General features: G+C 47.2%; 8 protein-coding genes across 8 annotated transcripts; 5 read left to right on the plus strand and 3 right to left on the minus strand.

Moving 5' to 3' along the window:
* Positions 1–8: 8 nt before the first annotated feature.
* FTJAE_11618 (DUF341 domain protein) lies at positions 9–838 on the minus strand (the record flags this gene model as incomplete). Its single annotated transcript, XM_037344579.1, has 4 exons — positions 9–520; positions 574–657; positions 714–732; positions 797–838. The coding sequence occupies 4 exons, from the start codon at positions 836–838 to the stop codon at positions 9–11; spliced, it is 657 nt and encodes a 218-aa protein (XP_037201337.1).
* Positions 839–1,570: 732 nt separating this feature from the next.
* On the plus strand, positions 1,571–2,683 carry FTJAE_11619 (FAD dependent oxidoreductase; the record flags this gene model as incomplete). The annotated part of the gene is made up of 1 exon (XM_037344580.1): positions 1,571–2,683. One exon carries the CDS (start codon positions 1,571–1,573, stop codon positions 2,681–2,683), a length of 1,113 nt encoding a protein of 370 aa, XP_037201338.1.
* A 967-nt stretch (positions 2,684–3,650) lies between these two features.
* On the plus strand, positions 3,651–5,795 carry FTJAE_11620 (major facilitator superfamily transporter; the record flags this gene model as incomplete). Its single annotated transcript, XM_037344582.1, has 7 exons — positions 3,651–3,916; positions 3,971–4,104; positions 4,155–4,278; positions 4,350–4,556; positions 4,622–4,981; positions 5,040–5,407; positions 5,467–5,795. 7 exons carry the CDS (start codon positions 3,651–3,653, stop codon positions 5,793–5,795), a joined length of 1,788 nt encoding a protein of 595 aa, XP_037201339.1.
* A 294-nt stretch (positions 5,796–6,089) lies between these two features.
* Positions 6,090–7,279, minus strand: FTJAE_11621 (Oxidoreductase; the record flags this gene model as incomplete). The annotated part of the gene is made up of 3 exons (XM_037344583.1): positions 6,090–6,610; positions 6,663–7,145; positions 7,234–7,279. The coding sequence occupies 3 exons, from the start codon at positions 7,277–7,279 to the stop codon at positions 6,090–6,092; spliced, it is 1,050 nt and encodes a 349-aa protein (XP_037201340.1).
* A 480-nt stretch (positions 7,280–7,759) lies between these two features.
* FTJAE_11622 (cytochrome p450) lies at positions 7,760–9,425 on the plus strand (the record flags this gene model as incomplete). Its single annotated transcript, XM_037344584.1, has 3 exons — positions 7,760–8,897; positions 8,943–9,163; positions 9,225–9,425. 3 exons carry the CDS (start codon positions 7,760–7,762, stop codon positions 9,423–9,425), a joined length of 1,560 nt encoding a protein of 519 aa, XP_037201341.1.
* Positions 9,426–10,878: 1,453 nt separating this feature from the next.
* On the plus strand, positions 10,879–11,958 carry FTJAE_11623 (uncharacterized protein; the record flags this gene model as incomplete). The annotated part of the gene is made up of 1 exon (XM_037344585.1): positions 10,879–11,958. One exon carries the CDS (start codon positions 10,879–10,881, stop codon positions 11,956–11,958), a length of 1,080 nt encoding a protein of 359 aa, XP_037201342.1.
* A 106-nt stretch (positions 11,959–12,064) lies between these two features.
* On the minus strand, positions 12,065–18,152 carry FTJAE_11624 (uncharacterized protein; the record flags this gene model as incomplete). Its single annotated transcript, XM_037344586.1, has 3 exons — positions 12,065–12,233; positions 12,297–12,451; positions 12,879–18,152. The coding sequence occupies 3 exons, from the start codon at positions 18,150–18,152 to the stop codon at positions 12,065–12,067; spliced, it is 5,598 nt and encodes a 1,865-aa protein (XP_037201343.1).
* Positions 18,153–18,525: 373 nt separating this feature from the next.
* FTJAE_11625 (uncharacterized protein) lies at positions 18,526–22,497 on the plus strand (the record flags this gene model as incomplete). The annotated part of the gene is made up of 1 exon (XM_037344587.1): positions 18,526–22,497. One exon carries the CDS (start codon positions 18,526–18,528, stop codon positions 22,495–22,497), a length of 3,972 nt encoding a protein of 1,323 aa, XP_037201344.1.
* Positions 22,498–22,817: the final 320 nt, after the last annotated feature.

Below are 22,817 nucleotides of genomic sequence, written 5' to 3' on the forward strand. Positions count from 1 at the left end.
ACTTATAGCTACTGACCGATCGCTGCCTTGGTAACAACCTTCTCTACCGCCCTTGCCATGTCATCCACTATTTCAATAGGTACTCTCGGGATCTCATGTCCAGCTCCATGATCCAGAAGAACTCTTCCCCAGGGATGGCACAATTCAATCATTGCTTTACTGTAGCTAACATCGGGGTCCTTTTTGCCAAAGATGTGAGCTGTTGGCACATGGATGACTGGACCTTTGGTATCTTCAGCCCTCAGAAACTTGACCTCGCCGGCAGATAAAGACTTCTCGCAGTAAGGGAGCCCTGCACAGAAGAATATGGCGAACTGAAAGGGTGGTGGGTTGGAGTGACGGGCACGAGCAATAATCATGGCAGCTAGAGATGCACCCTGAGAGAAGCCCAAGACACCTTCAAAGGGACCTTCCTCGGCAATGTACTCCCATAGGTCGTCAATGGCTGCTAGAATGCTCTTTGCCGAGTGTGGATGGTAGTACGCAAGGCTCTCGTCCCGACCAATGAAGGCCTCTATCCCTATGTTATGTGTAAGAGGCTTGAGTGAGTAAGTAGATATCGCAATGACTTACCAGGAGCGGGCGGCATAGGCTCCCCACCATCAACATATTCGTATCTGTGCGATTGTGAATGGCTGAGTTGATGTCGGAGTGCAGCTGCAATAAAGTCAGTACATGTAATCAACTGAACTGTGTGAAGAAATGTTACTTACACGTCTGCATCTCGAGCACCTAGAGTCTTTGTTAGATTTTGTCATAATATAATGTTTTCAGCCTAGATACAACGGTTACGTACCTTGCTGTTGGTGCCCATTCCGTGAAGGCAAAGTATACGCATGGCGTGGAGGGCAAAGCGGTTAGGAACTTCAGGTGATGGAGAGTTTGAGTTTACCCAAGAATCAAGAGACTTTAGAAGATGTATAGAGATAGTAATTAGGTCCCCCGTGTTGCGCTCCAAGAGGTGACCAGTGCTAGAGTAAGCTCCTTCTTGTTGAAGTACTGATGCTACGTGGCATGATCACATATCTCCAAGTCAATTGCCAAGTCAGAAGTGCAGAGCTTAATGTGACAGATAAACGCAGTATGCTTACGCAGAGTTTCCGTCAATACGAGATGCGTTTGCTTATCAACAGAGTCACATTTCCTACCGTTCTATTCTGCAAGGCATATGTATATTGCGCTGCCTGTCTTATCCCGACCCTGGAGAAGCCTATCTACCCACCACTAGCACCAGAATCAGTAAGAAGTATACATCATCCCGAGCCAGGGGAACTTTTCAGTCATCTAGGAAATGTACAAGTCCACGGTTATATCGAGACTTTCAAGTCATGTACTCAAGACGGGGTGAATGAGCGAGGACAGGATAAAAGGAGTCATAATCCCATTCATAAATATCAAAACTCAATACATCTGCAGAGATTTTTGAAATCGCCTTTGTTATCTTTACAGTTGCAAATTGTAACCAGTACAAGATATTTTTCCAGAGGCTCATTTCGTATCTCTAGAGTCAAGCGAGACGCAAAGAATAATATCCTGAAAGACATTTTTTAAAACACCCAAACCTACCAATATGCCGAACCTCGAAAAGGAACTTCACAATGGTATTGGCAACGGTACCAATGGAAACAGAAAGGTAGAAAAAGACGCTTCTGTCAACCCCCACAGTCTTGGCGTCATTGGTGGGGGATGGTATGGCTGTCACATCGCCGCAACCCTTCGCGCTCTCGGCCTTCGCGTTAAGTTGTTTGAACAGCATAAGCGACTACTACATGAAGCATCTGGCAACAACCAGTTCCGGCTGCATATGGGCTTCCACTATGCTCGTCACAGTGGTACGCGTAATCAGTCAAGAGATGGCTTTCTGCGTTTCGTCGAGCATTACCCCGAGCTGAGCCGCACTGTACCCTGCAACATCTACGCTGTACCCACCCGAGATTCCCTGCTTGATTACAATACCTACAAGGCCATCATGGCCTCAAGCGGGGTGGCATTTACTGAAGGAGCACCTCCGGGTGTTCATATCACTAACGTTGACGGTATTATGTGTGTGCCGGAGAGGGTTTTGCTGCTGAGCAAAGCCCGTGCTTACTTCGAGGCAGCACTCAAAGGTGCCCTTGAACTTGGGCGAAAGGTTTCGAGCATTCAAGAGGTCGACGATGGCGTCTTGATCGACGGCGAACGCTTTGACTTTGTGGTGGATGCAACATGGGGGCATTACATGGACCTGGATCTACAGGTCATATACGAGGCCACCTTGTTACTCTACTACGAGGGGCCTCCTGAATTTCCGGCCGTGACCTTGGTCGATGGTCCCCTGGCTTCCGTCTACCCCACTGAAGTGCCGGGATTATTTACCTTGTCTAGCGTCCCCCACACGCCTCTCGGACAATTCAAGACTGCAGCAGAAGCTCGGGCGGCACGGGACGACGTTAGCCCCGCAACCATATCAGCCAAGCGGGCGCTTATGGAGGAACAGATTATGCACTACCTCCCCACGTTCCTCGAGACCTTCCGTTACATTGGTCCACAGCTTGCCGTCAAGACCAAACCGTTAGGGGCCTATGATGACCGCAGCTGTCGAGTCTCGCGTCGCGGCCGAGTGTTTTCCGTCATGTCGGGAAAGATTGACACCATCTTTTTCGCCCATGAGCGAATTCTCTCGCTGATCGACGATGAGAGTTGAAGCATGCTTATCTCTGAGGCAATTGTGCCATTCTAGCTTTGTCTGCCAGATAGGGGAAGGCTTACTCATGCAGCCCCTTATCTCAAGTAAATTTACAAAGGCTAAATATATGCTTAAATTCAGTGTCTTGGCTCTCACCAGCCGGCTAATCAGGTGTCATTCTGTGTCCAGGCTGATCTACGGATAGGTACAGGGGAGTTCAGGATTTACCGATTTAGCTTCCCACCGTGGAGTAGCTAGAGTAGTAGACATTATACAGAGAAGACTGTAACGCTAAGGAAAAAATACCTAACCTAACTATACTCCGTACCTTCATACCCAACAGTCCAGGTTGGTCAACCGTTAAGACATGTGCACGTTCCCCTTGACCGGGGTTTGCTTATCATGCATCTCACCGAGTGAGACATTGGGGCCGAAGCTGCATACTTTTCGTCTATCCCGATGGAGTAGATTAAAAAACTGCAAAAGTCAATATCGCAACCGAAGTGTCATTGCAGAAGTGGAGTACCAGAACCAAAAAGCTCATAATGAGGTAGATACGAATCTCAACCAAAGATCTAAATGCTAATCTCTCCATCTTGCGCAGCTTACCGCTCCAATCAAGAGTGATATGCTATATCCTATTTACAGATACAGGGTAATCAGTCTTCTTATCTATCCCCCTTGCTGGCTACCTCACCCCGCCCCCTGGATTTCACAGGAAACGCACAGACCATAGAGTGGAGGCAACCCGGGAATTAGCAATTTCTGTCTGTTTCTTGTTTCTTGTTTCCTGAGGCTGAAATTATTGTTGTTGTCTCTTCTCGTAAAGCTGACCACAAATTCATCCCCCACTCTTTTTCTCCTTTGTTCCGTTTACCTGTCTGTATCGCTCATACCAATGCAAAATCTGAGCCCCGACCGTGTTCTCTCTTTCTTACGCCAGCTGAGCTTCTAGAACTCTCTCTGGCACAGTTCTCTTCCCACCATGTCGACGGCATCAGATTTGCCATTAAAACATCTTCAGGACTCCTCGCCCGATAATCCCGTCAAGACAAACAACGAGGCGTCTGCTGGCGATGCACGTGGATTACCCCCTGACACGGTGACCGAAGCCGAAGCTTCATCCGACAACCACGGCTCGGCCTTGAGCGACAATAACAGGAATGTCGAGGTTGCAGCTGGTCCGTCAGACAATGCGACCAAACAAAAGGTGTACCATACTGGGTGGAGGCTTCATGCTTTAACCGCAGCGTAGGTTATTTTCGCCCAGTTGCCCTTATTCACAGCTGATTGCCATTGCTATAGACTGTGCTTGAGCTTATTGCTGTCGACATTGGAGACTACGATTGTGAGCACGGCTCTGGTCTCAATCGTCGATGCCCTTCAAGGCTTTAATATGGCCGGTTGGATCGTGACATCCTACTTGGTAACATATACCGGTATGTTCTCTCTGTCGTATAATGCCAGTATGAGAACTAAGAGATTTCAGGTTTCCTCATCATCTATTCCAAGCTCAGTGACATATTTGGCTGTAAACTTATGCTATTACTTGCGATCACGATATTTACTATCTTCTCTATGGCATGCGGTGCTTCTGACTCCATGGTACCTCTGTATGTCAACTCCCTCTCTTGATAGTTGATACCAACCTCGTGCGCGTGCTCATCGTCCATCTTTATTGTAGGATCGTCTTCCGCGCTTTCCAGGGGATGGGAGGCTCCGGTATCTACTCTCTATCGACAATCATGGTACCGCTCATGGTGCCCCCAGAGAAGTACGCAACCTACATTTCTATCATGTCGTCAACCTTTATCCTCTCGAGTGTCCTCGGACCAATCCTTGGAGGAGCAATCACAGACCACACGACATGGCGTTGGGTGTTCTATTTCAAGTGAGTTCTTTCCCCCCCCATACGCCTTGCAATGGAGGCACCATTTAGTGACTGATCACTGGTAGTGGCCCTGGGGGAGCGCTTGCGGCTGTTCTTCTCGCCTTCTCGGTCCCATTCAACTTTCCCTTCGGGGAGTCCGATCGATTCTTTCATTCCCTCGCATCGAAACAAATGTGGAAGCGGGTTGACTTTGTTGGTATGACTGTGTCATTGGCTGCCTCCATCCTCATCATTTTTGCACTCGAGCAAGGTGGTGTGGCCTACTCGTGGGGCAGTGGCGCTATTGTATCAACCTTTGTACTCTCTGGAGTCTTGTGGATTGCCTTTGTTCTTTGGGAGCGACTGCTTTCCAAGAGCCACGGTGTCCGTGAGCCCATGTTCCCGTGGAGCCTGGTGCACAACAGGTTTGTTATGGGACTACTTTTGTAAGTCCACAGTCAGTCAATCCTAAGTTCGCGGTGGGCTAATCTGGCGTTTGTCAAGAAACGGGTTCTTTACAGGTTTCCCCTTTATGGCTGCTCTTATCAACATACCGCAGAGATTCCAAACGGTCAACATGACATCAGCTATCAACGCTGGCATTCGTACACTACCCCTACTTCTCCTATCTCCATTGGCGACTGCTATCAACGGGATATTGGTCTCTAAGCTGGGAGTCCCTCCGCTCTACACGCTCTTCCTCGGAGGTTCACTGCAGACAATAGGAGTTGGCCTATATAGCTCCTTAAAATCATCAACCTCGATTGCCTCCGCCCAATATGGGTATGAGGCTATCATGGGCCTCGGTTTCGGGTTCAACCTCAGCACAATCCTGATGATGGTGCCGCTCGTCGTCACTGAGAAGGATTTGGGTATGAATCCCCAATTTTCCTGCCAAACCATTAATGCTTCTTAACTAACATAACTTTAGCTGTCACAATGGGATCTGTGACACAGATCAGAGTGCTGGGAGGCACAATCGGGCTTGCTGTCTGTTCCGCTTTGCTCATTAACCATATAAAGAGAGAAGCTGTCAAGTTCTTAACAGCAGAGCAAGTTGCACAAATACTGCTGTCCTCAGAGAATATTGGAATGCTCTCCCCCGAGACACAATCTCGTACAAGAGTACTGTATGCGGACGCCTACTCGGAGCAGATGAGGGTCATGCTTTATTTCTCCATTGCATCTCTTTTATCACTGGTGCTCCTTGTTGAAAGACAGCCAAGGAAAGCTCCCACTAAGCCTGAGAGAGCAGGATAGTATCAGGCCCTGGCCGTCATACACTCGAAAGCTAGCAAACAGAAAAGTGTCTTCTTATAAGTAACCAATCTCTTACTGTGTATCTCTTGATTCAGATTTACATCACGGAATAATACTAAGCAGAATATAATGTCACTCGGTATAATCATGATCAGATTCTCAAATGCTGTATGCTTAGTTGTAAAGGACATGAGATGCGAGATAACCAATTGAACTAACATTTGCTATATATGTCTGCGTTTGTGTGGGGTTGACTGACCCAGATGAGCTTGTTAGGAATGTACGATCCGATCCTCATTTAAACTTAACAAGCTTCATCAGGCCATTGCATTTTGCAGACTCCAACAGACCTTGCAGAAGAGCAAGATCATTGAGAGCTTCTGGAGGGCTCTGACGCGGGTCTGGAAAATTCTGCAACATGGCCTGACAGAATGCTTCAAATTCGGCCTTAACACCGTTGTTATAGATGAATTCTTTGGTCTCGCTCGTTGGCTCCCCAGAATCTGGTTTGATGTTTGAGACGACACTAACAGGTGTCCAAACAACAACGCCACGAGTACTGATAATCTCGATCTCGAGCGTGGATTTATGTTCTGCCCCAAAAGAGATGCAAACTGTTCCGTGTCTAGAACCAGTGGTGGATACGACAGCGTGAATAGTATCAACAGGATGAAGATGCTCCTTAAGTAGACTGGACAAGGCCATTACCTCCTTAGCTTCGTGCCCAATGGCATCGAGAAGAAGCCGGAGGCTGGCAATGAAGTGAATTCCGCTATCGAGAAGGAAACCACCTTGGAATTCCGGAGCCTTGCGCCCTGTGACATATCAGTAATTGTGTCAAGGCTAAGCACAGTACCTCCCACATACACTCTGCCTTGAAGTATTTATTTTCCTTTTTGATTAATCCATAGTAGCTCAGACGGAAAGATGTGAGTTCACCCCCCATCTCTCGGGTTTTCATCTCAGCATACTTCAGACTCTCATTGAACCGGAAGTTTTCAGCAACGGCCCATATCGGAGGTTTGGACTGAGCATTGTACCATTGAACAAGGCCCATAGCAGTGTCAGTATCATGTGCTATCGGCTTCTCACTCAACACATGCTTTCCGGCTCTCAGAGCTTTCCGGATAAGTTGGGGCTGGACTAGAATGGTAGCACATGCTGACACTGCAGCTATGTCAGACCTTGCGAGAAGATCGTCGAGTGACCTTCCACTTATGGGAGGGCTATCAAAGTAGATGTCAACACTGTCCCGGGCTTTCTTGGCAAGCGATATTGCCGCTTGCTCAGATCGTGAGTAGACGGCTTTGAGACTGAGGTGTCCAACGGCCTCAATAGCCGGCAAGTGTTCTGTACCATGTCAGCGCAACATTGACTCAAAGGCTCCTCTGCAATGCAACCTCGCCATTGATAAGCAGCTCAAGGGAGATCGACGTACGCTCTCTCGCAAAGATACCGGCTCCAAGTAAAGCTATACCGACCATATTGCAACACGTCGTCAGCACAAACGGCAGGTAACAGAAGAATAAGCTCATGGATGAAGGGGAGGGAGGGGGACAAAATATGATGCTTGGACGGATAGAACCACGCCTTGACAGACCATCTTTTAAGCGAGGTCCTTTTGTTTTAAAAGCTTGTTGCCCAGGTACACGTAAGATACAGGGATCACGGGTCGGGCCATGGGCCGCGCTACGGGCTCTCTCCGCGCCCGGCCGAGTCTCATCTGTGATAAGACCGAATGTAACTGTAACCCATTTGCATAACTATGCATTATCTCATGCATCTTGATATTTCTCTCTCCCGCAAAATTCACACGGATGTTATCCTCCGAACCTTGAACGTTGGGCAGCAGTTTGACAACGTTGGATAAAATGGATATTGCAGCTCAGCATAGCTACTTGAGAACCATATTTCTTCAATTAGTATACTCCAGTTCAGCAACATAGTTACAACATTTAAAAATCATGGCTATAATCTCATGGAAAGCAATCGACGAAAGTCTCTCGCTCAAATGGAAGATTGTCATCACCCTCCTAACAATCTACACTCTCCGTATCATAGGAACTCGCATGATTACAAAACGAGCAAGGCGGAAGTTCCGTGAACAACACGGCTGCGCTCCTGTGACTTGTCAGCTCCCACTGAGGGATCCATTCTTTGGCATTGACTTCATTTTGAAGCTGATGAGGGTTTTCAAAGAAAAGCGACTGTTGGAAACCTTTGCCAACGACCTTTACAGGACAGTTGGCATCACATTCCTTGTTGAGCGTGGTTCTCAGCAGACTATATTTACAATCGACCCGGAAAACATTAAAACAGTTCTTGCTCTCAAGTTCAAGGACTATGGACTTGCTTTTCGGGCCCCATTGTTCAACCCCGTCACGGGCGGCGGTATGTTTGTTTCTGATGGCGAAGAGTGGGCGCATTCGCGGGCTTTGATGCGTCCAACCTTTGCCCGAGATCAAGTTGCTGACCTTGAATTGACAAACCGACATGTCACAGACCTCGTTTCAAAGATACCCATCAATACATCCTTCAATTTGCAGGAACTTCTCTTTGACTTCACGATGGATACTGGCACTGAGTTCCTCTTCGGCGAGTCAACAGACACACTTTGCAACCCTACTAAAGCAAGCCAAGAGTTTACCAAAGCCTTTGATTTCACCCTCAAGGACGTGGCTTACCAGGCAAGATTGGGCCCGTTCCGTCGCTTCCAAGGCTCTCGAACCAAGGCGCATGATGCCTATCAGGTGTGTCGGTCTTACGTCGAGCATTATGTCGATCAAGCCATGGCTCTTCGCACATCGCCCTCGAAGAGAGAAGTATCAAGAAAGAGTGAATCCAAAAGTCGACACGACAGTCTGCTGAGGCAGCTTGCTAGTTCGGGTGTATCAAAGGAAAAGATACGCGCAGAGTTGTTAAGCGTTTTGATAGCTGCAAGAGATACGACCTCGAACCTGCTGGGCAATCTCTTCTTTATCCTCGCACGCAGACCAGATATCTGGGCCAAGATTCGAGATGAAGTTAAGAAACTTGATACAAACGAACCAACTTATGAGCAGCTTCGTCATCTCACATATGCTAAGTACTGCATCAACGAATGTCAGTGTTGTTCTTGACTCAAGGCTCTCGCTAACGTCACCCTAGCATTACGTCTCCATCCTCCTGTGCCTAGTAATGGGCGCATGGCATATCGGGATACAGTTCTTCCTCATGGTGGTGGCCCAAATGGTGATCAGCCCGTTCATGTTCCGAAAGGCTCTATGGTCAACTACACTGTCTATGCCATGCATCGCCGTAAGGATCTGTATGGTCAAGACGCTGAAGAGTTTCGGCCCGAGAGATGGGAGTCTCTTAGACCTTCATGGGTAAGTTCAACATGTTATGCATGGTCTTGTAAGACATCAGCGCACTACTGATTACAATCAGTTCTTTCTGCCCTTCAATGGGGGCCCACGTATTTGCCTCGGTCAGCAATACGCCATCACCGAGTCTCTACTGGTCATAATGCGTTTTGCTCAAGAGTTCACATCGATTCAATCGATGGACCCAAAGCCTTGGACTGAGGAAATTGCGCTTGGCTGTGGCAATGCTAATGGTGTCCATGTTGCATTCCAGAGAGTACAGTAAGCAGGAGTAGTAAAGAATAGGAGACAGTTGAATTACTATTACCTTTACCTTTTACTGTATAGCCTTAGTTTTACTTAGTCTAACATCACGCTTATTTCCTCGCTCTATAGAGTATTTTCATTTTCTGTAATAACCTAGTATATGCTTCTTACTGGCAAGTCTATACTCTATATAACTAAGGATAGTGATCTTAATAGCAGCAACTTGTTTAAAGTTATATTTAGTAACAGGTCTAGGTTAAATACGCTCTTTTATATATAGAGAGAAGATTAAGTAGAATAAAGTATAACTTTAACTTTATGTAAAACCTTAAGGACGCTTTATACTTTGTCCAGATACATGGTCCTGATATTGATTACTGGACTGATGTAATATGCGTTAACTAGAAAGACATCCTTGAACAGAGTAAGCAAGACAATATCTACTTCAGAGCTCAGACTATTGTTATAGAGCTGCGAGAGAGAGATGTAGAAGCAGCTTTGCCTGACTTGCAACGAGTTATCTAAAACAAACTTGTTAATAAACAGTTTAACTCAGAATCATTAAAATATTTGACCAGGACAGATCCGGCTGAACGCAACTTTGCAGAAAAGTTATGGAACGATAGTTACTCGAAAAGGGTGTGGATAATCCAGGTGATTGGGCAAGCTCAGAAGATTGAACTGTTTGTTTGTTTATTTGTTTATTAATTTCTGTCTTGTGGTCAAAGCGATCGCTGACAGAAGATTGAACCGTAAATGCGATGTCGCGTGGTATAGGGTACCCATGAACAGAAGAGGAAAAGCGGCTGACCTTAGTTCGTGTCATGTGACCTTTCACGCAGTTAAAAGAGTGATTGGCTTAATCTTGTCTAGATCCACAATGTGTCACGGATCAAGTGTTTTCCCGCCACCTCATTTATCCTCGCCATCTCCATCTGCCTCTTGTCCGCATTCACGCACTCATCGAGTCCTCACGATGACCCATCATCAAAGCCTCACCTTCGACCATCGAGGCCCCTCGAAACCAATAACTTTCCCCCCATGAGAGGCTCTCAATCGATTTATTTTTTCCTAACATTCACAAACCCTCCCATTCCGGCACAGCCTCCCCTCGAAACGCGTTTAAGAGAAAGTCAGTGACCTCGCGCTACAGACCGTATAAAATTCCGTATTGTACCCATCAAACGAGGCGCGCGCTCCTCCTTTGCTGGAACGATCGGGGCCTGTGGAGGGGACTGTTTGATGTCTTGCAGCTCAAGTTCTGGAGCTCGAACAGTTGCCCGGCTTGCGAGAAGCTGATCTTTCTCTTGGTGGATATCTGTTGGTTTCTTACAGATCGTAAAGGGAACTTGCTCCGGCTTGCAGCTCAGTTCTGGAGACGGGGCGAGTTTCTTGTCAGATAACGCTGATTCTGGGAATGGTTGCGTAGGTGAGTGCTGTTGTCGGGTTGTTGCTAACCGGTAGGTTCGGAAATGGCGACATTATCCAGCCTCGATGTGAATAGTACAACGCCGGCTGTCGTTACATGGCGATGGAACGATACGACACGTTTTTTAATCGGCCCAGACCCTCAGATAAGAGATATCACCATCACGACTCGCTTCGACAGTCAGGAAACCTTGTTCGACATCAACATTCCCATCAGACTCAAGGGCATCAAGACAGGCACCTTCTTAATCATCAGAGTCCTTCCGCCATCCATATCCTCCTTCGACTTCATCGAAGCCCCTTCAGTTCCCGATGAAGTGCGCGACAAGTTCCACTCGAGTACCCTCCTCCTCGACTTCCGCTTACACCAAAACCCCAAACTTATCGTCTCTGTTGAGGCTGAAGAACCACTGGCTCCCCTACGGACTCAATCCGGTACTGTCCTCGACGCTCTTCGTGAACTTGCAAATATCACCGTGTTTTCTATCTACATCAGAAACTCAGCGACGTCAAAAGTTCATCTCCAAAGGATCCGCCAAGCTGTCAGCGACGGTCTGTCCCTCTTCATTCAGGATGACTTGACTGCCATGTTTCGCGGCACAGGAGGCAAGGCCGTCACCCTCCCATCTCCCACACAGATACCCCCGCCATCCTACAACGAGACAGAACCTCCACCGCCTCCCGCTCCAATCTATGACCGAAAGCGACCGCGGAAAGATGATCGCGAAGAACGAGACGACGACATCGCGTTGATCTGGGCCAAGCTTGAGATGATACAGACGCGTCATAGTGAAGAGCTGCATGCGCTCAGGGACGAGAACAGAGATCTTAGGCAGGAGATCAATGATTTGCGCGGAAGATTAATCGCGTCTGAGAGGAAGCGTCAAGATTTGGAAGAGGAATTCGGGTCGTTGGCGGGACTGACGGACGAGAGGGTTAGAGAGTTGGAGGAGCATACAGACGTTACTTTCTCAGAAGTCTGGCAGGATATGGGCGAATTGACAAGCGAGGTCGATGCGATGAAGCTGCTGCTTGATGAGGATGAGTTGGTGAATAAAGTCAAATTTAGAGTTATTGATCACATCACGGCGAGTCTATCTCGCGATATGCCGCCAGATGACTGAGTACAGTAATGGTTTGAATAACTTAAGCAGATCTTTAGTTAAGTCACAAATTAGACCTGACAGCCAGATACATAATCAAGCTTGATTTAACACCCATTGCCAAAGTCTACAGAGCCACAAACTTTACATCCATGGCTGCGGATCTCGGTGTAGAATTGCTTCTCTCGGTGTAGAATTGCTTCAGGACACCTCCTGTAGCTGTACAGCCATTGCCCTTAACAAATATACCAGCACCTAAACCCGCCAGGGTCGAGGCACAGACACCACTGTCCTTCCTAACGTAGAAAACTCAGTTTTAACACAACTAGCTCGTAAACCTAGTATTTCAAGCTACTTACCCGCCAGCACGGTAGATATAAGTATTATCAATTCTATTCCAGGCGGCCTGGAAAAAGGGAAGCAGGTTGTTGTTACACTGTGAGCTCCCTTTACAGGAATAGGTATCCGCGGCAGCGGATCCTAGTGCCACAAGAGTGAGGGTAAGAGTAGAAAACTGCATATTAAAGTATAAAATTGCTAAATAATTAGATTTAATAAGGCTGTAAGCCGGAGCTATCTGTATAATGCCGTTAAATGATCTGTACTAACTCTAGTATAAATGGGCATATTTATATTATTTCCTATAGAGGCATATCCCATTAAAAGAGATCCTACTAGCATTCTGCTAGGTATTATTTAATCCACACTATAGAGTTGTGTTAAAAGAATTGCCCTAAAAGAGTAATATAGTCAGCGGCGAGGTAAGCTAATAGTTATATATTTACATTTATATATACCGCTAAAATATAAACATAAGGATTATATATATAAGTTAATTTTAAATAATGAGTAGCTTTTTAATCTATATATTACAGTTAAGATAACGAGCTTAAGTCAATAGAATATACAATCCATGTCCCATCCTCCTTTGGAATATAAACCTGATTGTAGCTAATACTGTTTAGGTCTTTAGCTGTTACAATAACAGGAATCTGACCGCCTGTCACAAAGCTCGGCCACTCTTTCCAACCCCAGGTTAACCATTCATTCTGTTCAGATTGAGGGTTTGTCTGACTCGATTCAGCCCACGCAACCTGTAACTTTCCATTAGGATCAGCCCAGACCACTGCTGCTGCATTTACACTTGTATGACCTATAAAGCACAGATCCGACAATGGATTCGCACAACCTGGCGAGCAGATTCTGACGATCTGGTCCGACCCGTTAGGATACCGCGTATCATCTGGGAGACCGGTTCGACATCCGAGACAGACAGACAAGTCAGCTGATATCCAGAGCACATACACCTTGACCTTGTCAGGACTTTGTCGGCCAGCTCCAATAAACGCCGTCAGAGAGGTGCCGGGTGCTGCGTCGATATTCTGGTACGCAACGGCTGTTTGACCAGGATTGTCATCATGCAAGCACGTTGTCATCATGTCTCCATTAGAACGGACCCAGAAGAGATACGACCTATGGTTCGTTTCTGAGTCGTAACTCCATGCAGTCGCTATCTGAGCTGGCCTTTTCAACGACTGGGAGACATCAACACTGCCTGCTGGATGAGAAGCCTTAGGCCCAACATCTACCCAATGCTCTGAATCTCCTACAAGTCGTCGTCCAAAGACCTCTCCTCGTGGACCTAGCCACCAGATGATAGGATCGCGATGCTTTCTAAACTCTTTAGTGGGTGTCTCACCGCATACGGCCAAACAACCCCCTCCGTGAGTTGAAGCGCTTCCTGCAGGAGCGACAACGCTGGCATCGCCATATGAAGACCAACTTGAAGTCTGTTCTCTTCGTGACCACGCGTTGACGCTGCCGTCGCTCCCGATCCATATGATCTTAAATCGATTATCCTGGTGTGTTTGAACTATAGCAATTGCTCCCGCTCCTGTGATCTCTGGATTGAGAGAATCCTCAATCCTAGGACCGTTCGGATTGTACTGTGTGACAGACTTGCCAGTGTACTGGAAGCCCTGAAGTCTTTGGCTGCTCTTATCCCAGTACCATACCTGAGTCCCAGTAACCCCCGTATTGTCGCAGTAACAAATAGTTGCCAATCGGCTACCGGGCATTGGAACTGCTGGTGGTCCACTCCATTTATTGGGCATTTCTTCCTGCCCCATTTTTGGCCTTACACTGAGATGTGCTAACCCCCGATTTATTGGTTGCTCTATCAAGCTGCTAGTTGTTTCAAGGGAATATTCGATGTCAAGGCCATTTTCTGGATCTCCATATTTGCTATAATCTGTCGGCCATATGCGGATGATACCGCTCTTATCGTCCATTTCGCAAGAGAAATATGGTACTTCGGGTTCTGGATCTAGTTCTTTCCTGTTCGAGATAAAGAACTTGCGTTTCAAATTGGTCTCAAAGCCCTTGTAGGGTGGCCATATTATCGAGAGATGCTTGTCGTCACCCCAGTAGTAAGACATAGAACCTCTTACGGTATGGATGCCAGGCACCCGTGGAAAAACGAATGGCTCGGATCCAGGGCCGAGTAAATGGTCGAATTTATGATCCATGATATCGATCCTCAATTCCAAAGGGACAAGACCCCTGTCTTCGAAGCGACTGAGGTCAACGCTACAGAATCCACTGCACTCGTAGCCTCCATCGGGCATCAGTGTTGAGTGTATGAGGCTAAATGTCTCGGTGAATGGTGGCTGGCAAGTCTGCGGCTTGACGTGAAGATGACAGCGGGAATTTCTAGGGGGTATCCTAGATAGGGTGAACTCAAGGTTGAAGCAATTTCCCAACCTGAACCGGGTTGTCTTCTTAAAGTTGATCATGACCGCCGGCAGGATTGTCAATTGTGTGGTACGAACACTCTTGGCTATGCCAGGCTTACTTGATTGCCATAGGGTATCAAATCTTGCAGTCCTTGAAGGCGTTACCTTTGGGTCATTAGGGGTTCCCTCAGTCGGAAGAAGAAAGGTCATACGCCGAAGAATGAAAGAAGTCTCGAACGCTGATGCGTTGCCAGGAAACGCGCCCCCGAAACGTGGCTTGAGTTTGATGATAAGCATAACTGACTTCTCACTTTCAATGGGTATAAGATCTCCTTCTTCTGGTAAAGCTTCCGGTACGAAGGAGTAAAGGCTCGAGGTTGCGAGCGTGCACTCGTAAGACCACCGCCGACTAGAATCTAGGCTTTCAAGGACAGGAAGCATTGGTTGACTAGCAGTACCAGTAATCACAAAGACTCCTCTGGAGCCGTCTTTGACCGGAGCAGGGTATAGTCCAGAGTCGAGAGCGATGGGGATTCGAATTTCAACCTCCTGGGGAAGGCCACTTGATTCGTTTGCGCTGAGATTAAAGATTACATCGACTGGTGTCTCTGTAGCATATATGTAGTTGCTGGCGTTGCCTGGTTCGTAGGATAGACAGCAAGAGACATTCTGCGGTGTGGCGTAGTAGGGAAGTAGGTTGCTGGATGTTTGTTGGTAAACCTCCCAAGGACTCATATCTGGATCAATGGTAACTAAAGAGGCCGAGTTAGTGATCTGGATTCTTGGGCTGGTTGGTAGTCCGATATCGGTTCTAGGAGGAGCTCTGACAACGGTACCAGACTTTTCAGACTGACACTCGTCTTGACCAGCTACGCCACCTAAACTTGGTTCTGGTCTCGAACCCTCCGAGAGCTGGATTGCGGGCTTCGTCCATCGATCCGATGCATCTGTCTGTTCATCGCCCTCAACGCTTGTCTCGACGTCTAACTGCAGCCGCAAATGAGCATTTCTGAGCTGAGTAGCAAGCAGTGATGATGGTCGCAATCGATCCTCGTCCGTGAATGCACCTTGGTCGTTTTGAATGGATTCACAATATGCTTCCATATAAGCATCTGGACGGAGCATTCGAGCTTTGAAGTCGAATCCATCAATTGGACCGTCAGCCTTGAAAGTCTGAGAAACCGGCAGTCCAACGGTTTGACCAACATACTTAGGCACTGCGCGGTGCCACACCGTGAGCTTGGTTTCATCAATGGTCGTGCCCAGTGAGAAACCCTGTTGATGATGAGGCTGGGAGATGACAATACGGTCAAGCTCACGCTCGCCAGGAAGTCTATCAAAGAGACAGACTAGGACATCGTCGGCCAATCTTTGCATAAAGAGCACCTCACGAGCATCGCTGGGCGCGTCAGGAGGTAGTGGTGCTTCAACTCTGAGGTCAGGAAATGCACTGACAGCAGCACTTCGCATCATAAATCCCCATCGTGGCAGTTGAGGTATGGTCCCACCATTGGTAGAGGTCGACAGGTACTTATTGATACACTTCTTGATGACACGCCGGACAGCATCATCATCACGAGCGAAGTGATTTGCGAGGCTGAGGCTACCGTCCACCAGGAAGTTGATCCAGTTGCTATCGACACAAAACGTCCGAATAGATTCCAACGGTAGCATTTCTGGACTAAGAAGCAGATAATGCATTGGGATACCAGCGAGAAGAAAACGGTCAATGGCCCAGGCGCGAACTGCAGCTGCATCGGCATCAATGATACGTGGTGGAACAGCTTTGCCGTCTGGATCTTGAGTCTCATAACCAAACATGTGCAGGCCCACCTGTTCGACATAGCCGTCATACTCTGCGATGGTGAATGCAGTATCGTTGTTCAGACCGTTGAGAGGAAACCTAGCGATTTCTGGCTCCGTGCGTGTCCAGCGACTTGCAATAGGCTTGTTGCCAAGACCACTTACGTCTTGTGCCTTTTCTAGATTTTTGATTGTGTCTTGTAAGCCGGAGAGAAAGGACTCTTTGCTGCTGAGAGCTCGATATCCTTGATTCTGAATCGCCTTTGCTTTTGCTAGACGAATAGCCTCGGCGTGGATGCTACCTCTGAGACGCAGCAGGCTTGCACTCAATGATCGATCAGCCATCATCATAGATCTTCCTAGAGTCCATGCCGACTTGTAAGAAGCGTCTGGTATACCCGTTATTTCATCGACAAAACTCATGCCTTCGCCATTAAGTGAAAATGCCTCTACTGAGTTCATATCTGGTTTGACAGGGATCAATGGACCTCTCAAGAGCACCCTGGTCTTTTCTCCTGTTATGGCCGTATGTGGTTTGAGGACGTACCCCGCGTCAGATATACCTTTCAACCATGAGACAGCCTCACTTGGCAGTTCCTCTCCTTCCTTTCCCCTAGGATCGAAGGGGCCTTTGAGAGGGCTAATATGCTGGCCCAGCTCAGTCAGGACGTGACCAAAGTCTGCTGAATCTTCTGGTACGCACATCCATTCCCAGGCATGCAGAGAAACCAAACCCACTGGTTGACCAGAGGTATCATCGGGTGAGACGCTGATCTTGTCGACATCTTCCAGAGAAATCAGGTGAGAGACTACTCGAACAGGTGACGTCTTGCCCAGAGGCCCTGTCCGAGCACTGACAATAACAGAAAAGTGTGGCTTAAGACCTTGCTTACTATCGCCTGAGAATAAGCCTGCGGTAAAACCACTGGCGCTCTCTTGTGCTGAGGTCATGAAAGCAAACTTTGATAAACTAGCTTGACCAGTCCATCCTGGCTTGTTATCTTCTCCATAGGCTGTGAAGATGTCCTTAAAGACCTTTGAGTCCAGTAAGAGCAGACTTAACTCATCTTCTGGTTCGAAGTCTGTATTTGATCCCAGAGCGTTCAAGGTTGATTTAATGGTACAAGTAGGGTCGATGAGTCTTGATGCTTTCGTAGCAATAGACCCATACTCAGTCGGCTTTTCGGACTCTTCTGTGAAGCCAAAGCCCCTCCAAGCGTCTGGATCCAACACAAACTCTTCCTCTGAGAAGGTCAAGACAGCCATTGAAGGCAATTTGTTGAATCCGACACCCTTCCCAGGCAGGATATCCCTTTCCCATGGTATCATTGGATGATTGAAGACGACATTAGCCAACGTCCTCGCATAAGCGCTATGGCCGGGTGCAGGATGGACGCTATACAGATCAGTTGGATCTGTCAGCCGAAACTTGGGCTTTGAGACACGAAGCGCCTGAGATGGCGTTTGAAGAGAGACAGTTTGTCCAGTTGGCAAAGTGACATCCTGAACGACATCGAGAGTATAATCTCCAACAGTAAGGGATGGCTGGTGATGAGACCAGAGGTGGAGCTGTTCAGCAGACGGCGGGTTTTCCGAGACAAGCGAAGCGGATAATTTGAGCACTTCATGGTGGTTGAAGAATCCAGGTTGGAGATGACTTCGCGAGTGAGATTGCATCTTTTTGACTGCTCGTTTCTTTCCCCAGATGGATAGAGAAGCATGAAAAACGAATTATCTAAACAGAAGAGGCAGGCTTGTTGCTTGGGTCTCAGCTGTCTCATGGGAACAGGACAGCTCAGATAATTCCGCACTGATTGCAGGGATTTACTCGTGTATGCAACTGGGGCTATTCCATCACAAGACTATTGACGCACCTTTTCGCTAGTTTTCGCTAGTTTTCGCTAGTTTTCAGCAGGACCACTAATAACACAGTATGGTTATCAATACAGGTACTGTGGGTAGTCTTGTATTCTAGACCTGTCAAAGTTATCACTTCAAGCTCATTCCCCTGCATTGTACAAGCATTTACTTACTCAAGACAATCACAAAAATGTCTACAAAAGATGCCCCTCCAGCTCAAAAGAACTTCACAGTCGTGGTGCCAATGGCCGTTCAAGCCTTGGTCGTTGCAGAAGACTTTCCTCAAACCGATGCTCAATTCGCTCCTCTCATCGAACCAGATTATGCAACACTACTCCAACATGCTGAGGCCAGTGCTCCTTCGCATGATCTTATGGATGACTTGAATCTATCATATTGGCGCATGCAAGCACGATACAGCTCAAGATTTATCAATCCAAGGACTGGAGAGGTGCATTCACAACGCTGCGGGGTGTATTTATCTTGGTGTCTGCCACGGCTATATCGTACTGCCATCACCGCAACGGAGAGTGCCATGGCCCCGATGCAGGGCTTGAAGGGAGAGAAAATGAACAATTGGGAGTCCCGAAAAGCTCGGGCAGGCTTCAAGTGTGGTGATGCCGTGAAAGCACATAATATTCACGATGAGGCTGTACAGTTCAGGCCGTCCCCAGATCGCTGGATCATCGTCCGTCAAGTTCGCAACAAACCAGAACTATCAAAGCATATCTTAGTCGAGAGCAACCGTATTCGCAAGATCAATGAAGGCGATATAGACGAGGATTTTGAGTTAAGCACTTGCCCAGCAATGGATCCCTACCGCAATATCGAGGATCAGCCGTTACTACGAATGGGACGATCGAGTCCGCTTGCAGCCGAATCTGAGACAAAAAGAGCAGAACCTTGTTACAAGACACCATTCAATGCTTTTGAACTGGGGCACGAGTATTTTGCCGACTATGCGCCGCACAATATGGGTGTCTTTTCATATTTCGACAACCTGGATGGTATTGATGAAGAGCTCGTCGACTACTCTGTTATTGGATTTCACTCGTCTGCAACAGAATCTGATCCCTTCACTTTTGCCGATGCTGACAAGCTTGTGCCTGAAGCAAATGATGAAGAAGAGCCTGAATTGATGAGTAACAAAGAACTCCTTGATGCGCTCCATCTCAAGGTCGATCTCGACTCAGTTATCGGAACCAGCTTTTCGAGAACTTCCGCAAGCATCGTTGGTCGCACTCTCACTCAAGGAGTCTTGCGAAATGTCAGATGGAACAGAAAGGTTTCACAAGGCTTTCGATGGCCAGCTGCCTCATTGCAGAGACAGATGTACGCTGAGCATCCTATCGCCATTGGGACTCATATGCTGGATGCGCTCGAGGCTTACCTGCACTTATCCATGGCTGCCACTTCTTCGACAAACGCCAAGAATCCTTCCAGTCTGTCTGGGATAGTCATTCGTATCATGGCGGAGAAAGATGATCCTGACTCTCTTCGAAAGGCTGCTGAAGATGCCGCAACACAGTCCTTCTTGGCAAGACCTCAGGGAATTGCTTGGGCACTTCCCAAAGATGAGAGTGAGTCTGAGGCAAATGGGGGTATAGACACTCTAATTCCGCAATTACATGTGCTCAACCAGGGACAGCGAGTTCTTGATACATGCAGTCGAGAGTGTGAGCAGCTCAGGCAGCGTCTTTTCAACTGTTGGTGGAATGCGGCCAGCCTTCGAAAGATTCCCCTGGAAGAACAAGAGTCATTGAGAAAGAAGATCAGGTTAGAGGCAGAGAAGGTTACAGAATGCTTGACTGAGCTTAAGCTGTACACTATGTCGAATCTAATTACAGTCGAAAAGGCCAAGGCAGATCTGGAAAAGCTATTGCCCCGCGGAAAGAAGCTCATTCCAACTCCTACAGCTCCTTTCGGCCAGCACCAAGATCCAAATGTATTAGTAGCCGGCGCGAAATCTGGATGGCCTGAAAAGTTTAACGACACACTGTCTGTGAGGTTGGCGAGCCAGGTTTCTCCCGATGCTCCCACTGCTGTCACATCCTCCGAGGAATGGCTTAAGGATGAGAGAATCAAAAGCATCTCCAGACCCGTTCTGGCTCTTCTGAGAGAGCTTGAGTCACCTTCTTCTAAAGGGGGACTCAATCCATATGAGGCCGTGAACGACATGAACAATACACAAGGGTGGTTTCCTTTATTTTTGGAGTGGGAGCTGGAATACTACCACGTCCCTTTTGAGTGGTGGGAGTTGGAAAATGACGATGGAACTTGTAATTGGAGATACACCCTTCCACAGGGAAAGCTGTCGCTAGCTGCTGATGAGACAGTTGGTAACGACATGCGTGTCATCAGTGGCCGAACAGCCTTTCTTCCTGAGCCAGGTAAATCCTTACATGCGAGACTAGAACAGTTGTTTGCACAAACCCCAACGAAGAACGATAAGGTTACAAGGCAGAGGACAGAGATGCTCGGTGCAGTATCGGGACTTGAATACTTCTCCTCAAGTTTGTCTGGGTTTTCAGATCATCTTGTGACGCTACTCAGAGGACATCATCCAAGACCTGTGGCAGGGGATGATATCGTGAGAAGGATCTTGAACGTTGACGACACAGCTATGAAAGAATTGGAGACCAACGGACCGGCGAATCTAGCGCCCTATGGAGTTTCGACACCGCTACCACCATCCTACACGGCCAATTTCAGCCCCTTCAAGCCTGTAACCCACGGTCAAGCGCGGTTTACAAAGTTTGCCATTGTTGACAAATTCGGTCAAGTTGTATCGGGTATTCGCCTCGGTCCAGGTGGAGACGGCGCCATGTATCCAAGCATATCACCCAGTCTGGCTTGCCATGTTATCCCAGCGCTCCAGGGGGATAATGAGTCCGACTACTGGCCAAACACAGTCGTCGCGGCTGAGAAGGATCCTGGGCTGTGCCAATTCTTTCAGATTCCACCTCGTATCAATCAGCCAGCTCGACTCAACACGCATTTCCTTAAACCTATCTCTGACCTGGAATTTCAAAGTGCTGGGACACCACTCCGACATATCGCCAGTGAGTGGGATAACCCTGTTTGGGCCTGGGTGCTACCGAACTTTCACAACCACGGCATTCAAGTTTATGCTCCAGAAGGAGACTTTGTAATTGAAGTGCTGCTCATTGACAAGATGGCTGTTGCGTCAGACGAACCTGTTAAAGCAAGTGAGCATTTTGTTCCCACTGGTCGTCTAGCAGCTTTTGTAGATGCATTAAGCCATTATGAGTTTTGCCACTCTCTCTTCGACATGCTTGCCGGTGCAAATGATAGCACATCAGCCACCGAAGCTGACGTCGACATGGCTCTTCCCGCTGCCCTCGGCCGTCCATTCTGTATCGCTGATGTGGGACTATCCATTGAACTAAGCGCACCGCCGCTTCAGGATGCTTCTTTACTATCAACCGTTGACTCTGAGCGACAGCTAGACCAATACAGCTTTCCCGTCGTGCTGGGCAACCACAGAGCAGGTTTTGACGGGTTGGTCGGCACTTTTAATGCTACTGGACCTATTCATAAGATCGAATCATCGTTCGATCGTGATGGAAGGCCATTGACATCATCCAGCCCTGGCATTGGGACAAAGCGAAGGCCTGAGGATGAACACCCACAGCCACTTTACCTCAAGCCTTACTTTCTAGAGGGAACATTGGGGGGAAAGCTTGAGGAGAAGCACCTAAGGAAGTTAACTTCCATCAGTGCGATCATGGACCCAAAGATGCCCATTCATGTTTACTCTGGCTCACTATTCCCCGTGGGCTCGATATCACTGCCTCGATGGTTTGTCGAGAAGTCTCTTGGTAGACTACGCGCATTCTTCACCATTGGACCAATTCTCATACCAACCATGCCATTGTCTGAGGATTCAGCTCAGAGGTCCGATGGAAAAGGTCCCGAGTCAACAGTTCAGATGCCTTTGGGAGGTGGAGACGGTTCCAGTGCATGGCGATGGCTGCAGCCGAGAAAAGAGATGGACCGAGAGAGCAAGAAGGCCAAGACTAAATGGTATGAGATAGGTATTATGCCATTGGATAAAAAGCTAAAGGTCGATAGTGCTGATGAAAGCCAATTAGTAGAGGGTCATGTTATAGTAAGGGTTATAAAAGAAAAGAAAAAGTAAAATTTTTAATTTTAAAACTATATTACTTATAATATATAAAGTAATTTTTATACTTTATTATAAAAATAGCTATTAAGTATTAAAAAAGTTTAAATTATAATAAAAATCTTATTAGACTTTATAATAATAAAATATAATTTATTATTAAAGTTAAATAAATTAATTAATATAAATATAAGCTTTAATATATTATTAAATAACTTAAATATATTTAAAAAAAAAAAAAAAAAAATAAAAAATAATATAAACTATAATTTTATTTTATAATTATATATATATATAAATATATTATTATATAAAACTATAATTATAAACTTTTT

This window comes from Fusarium tjaetaba (assembly GCF_013396195.1).
Source record: "Fusarium tjaetaba strain NRRL 66243 chromosome Unknown NRRL66243_c0000292, whole genome shotgun sequence".
NCBI lineage: Eukaryota > Fungi > Ascomycota > Sordariomycetes > Hypocreales > Nectriaceae > Fusarium > Fusarium tjaetaba.